General features: G+C 29.7%; 1 protein-coding gene across 1 annotated transcript in view; it reads right to left on the reverse strand.

Annotated features, from left to right (window-relative positions):
* Positions 1-99: 99 nt before the first annotated feature.
* LOC108685041 (programmed cell death 6-interacting protein) overlaps positions 100-2,249 on the reverse strand; it is a 7,139-nt gene continuing 4,989 nt past the window's right edge. The window contains exons 13-15 of the mRNA XM_018189652.1: positions 1,789-1,933; positions 1,539-1,727; positions 100-487 (exon numbers count right to left, since the gene is read on the reverse strand). Of these exons, the coding sequence (XP_018045141.1) occupies positions 381-487; positions 1,539-1,727; positions 1,789-1,933 (441 nt within the window). The 3' untranslated portion in view covers positions 100-380. The remainder of the gene's footprint in view (positions 488-1,538; positions 1,728-1,788; positions 1,934-2,249) is intronic.

The following is a 2,249-nucleotide window of genomic DNA, read 5'->3' on the forward strand; positions in this document are numbered from 1 at the left end:
TACGTATGTAAAACCATTTAAAGTTGTATTGTCGCTGATTGACGCATTGAAACTTTTTTCTAGGCTATCTAGAGGTGGAAATAATTTCTATAAGTTCACTTTATTTTACAAAATATATTTATAAATTGATAATAAGCCCTCTACAAAACTGATAAAGCGATGCTTAAAGCTTAACAAATTTCAACGATCAATCTGTGTTGAATAAAGGATTCGATGCCGATGAAACGTGTAACAATTGTAAACGTAAACTCCCTTGGATTACACGAAACATCATCATCCAATGTTAATTGCAGATTTTTCTAGAATTTATATATAAAAATGCGTGATATACGATTATACTTTAAATCGCAGGAGATGCCAGTACTCCTTGCTTATGTAGTTCACCATGGATTTTGTCCATGTGGTGGCTGAGTACCGCTGTAACGTGGTAACGTAGCGTAACCTCCATACGGAGCTTGAGGCATACTCTGGTACGGATTATATCCAGCTAAAAATTGACAAATCTAACATGCGCTTTTTGCTATAATGTACACGGCGTCATTAATGTCTAGGCATCTGAATTTGCAGGAGTCGAGGCATATTCAAGATGCGCATTCCTTTCTATTCATGCATTATGACTAATAATTATTCGAAAATGTAACATAAATTTAAAATTGAATTAAATTGAACTAAATTAAACTAAATTAAACATTAACTAAACTTAATAATTTATAAATAATTTAATAATTTATAAATAAAATCATCATTACTTTTAAAATCAATCATTTTTAGACACAATTTTCTGGTGAAAATTTTTCTCAGAATTTTTCAAACTTTCTGTATGATTTTATAACTTTTTCACATTTTATACAAATTGGAACTTTTCAGAAATACTTAAAAAGCTCTGATTTATACCTTTTCTCAGAATTTTTCATATATATAATGTTAATAAAATATTCTAAGATTTCTAAAATTTGTTCTATAAGTATAATATTTCTGAATGTTATAAAATCTAAAAGTTAAAAAAATTTTTTTTTAATTATGAAATGAGAAATCTCAGAATATTTCATAACTTACATGTATGAAAAATTCTAAGAGAAGATATAAACTTTTCGAATATTTCTGAGTATTTCTATTTCAATTTTCATATAAAAGTTAAAGAAAAATTGTCATCAGAAAACATTTTGCAATTCTTTCTTACAAAAGAACAATACGAACAATGTAATGTGATCTTAAAATTGAATTAAACTGAACATAAACTAATAAGCTAACTAATAAAAGCTTAATAATTTATTAATACAATATAATTAAATTAATATAATTATATCAATTAGCGATTTTATTTTAAATTATTAAGTTTAGTTTATGTTTAGTTTAATTTAGTTCAATTTTAAGTTTATGTTACATTTTTCGAATAATCATTAATCATAATACATGAATATTTAGAAAGGAACACGCGTCTTGAATATGTCTCGAATACTCCTGCATTCAGATGCCTAGGCATTAATAACGCCGTACTTATGTTTATAAAGATAGAACAATGAGATTCCCAAGAATACCTTGCGTAGGATATGGCATTGTAGCATATGGATTGTACGCCGTCGGCATCGGTGGAGGAACGTACGCAGGATACGGTGTTGCTGGCGTAGCACCATAAGGTATAGGCATACCACCTTGATGTTGGATTGGATAAGGTAGCTGCGGCGATGGTGCGGCGACTTCTGGTGTTGGATTTATACCGGAAGGACCTGTAGATAAATGGTTGAGATTTACTCATGTTAAAGCTAATTAACAATAATCGATCCGTACCACTGCTGTGATGAGATGGAATGTTCGGTGTAGCAGCAGGACCGGTCTGGCTTAGGTTCGTGGTTAAATCTTTCAAGAGTTCCTCTTTTTCAGTTTTCCGAGCAAAACAGAAGTCGGATATCTTATTTTGGAAAACCACGAGTAGCTATCGAAAGAGAGATATATTAGATGATGTAGCATTCAAGTAAATAGAAAGCCATAATAATAACAATAATGATAATAATAATAATATTAATTCTTACAAGACCGTTATGTGCAGAAAAACACAACCTATAGAAATCAATGCTTTAAATGTCTAGTTGGATCTTAAGTGTTATATAATTCTGTGTGAATTTATATACTATGTATGTATGTTTTTTAAAAATGCGTACCGAAATGATGTTTCGATCGAAACGCAAGCTCTACTAAACTACCGCAGTAATATCACGAGTTAAATTGACAAATATATATATATATATATA

The sequence above is a fragment of the Atta colombica genome, unplaced genomic scaffold, assembly GCF_001594045.1.
Source record: "Atta colombica isolate Treedump-2 unplaced genomic scaffold, Acol1.0 scaffold145, whole genome shotgun sequence".
NCBI classification, from domain to species: Eukaryota; Metazoa; Arthropoda; class Insecta; order Hymenoptera; family Formicidae; genus Atta; species Atta colombica.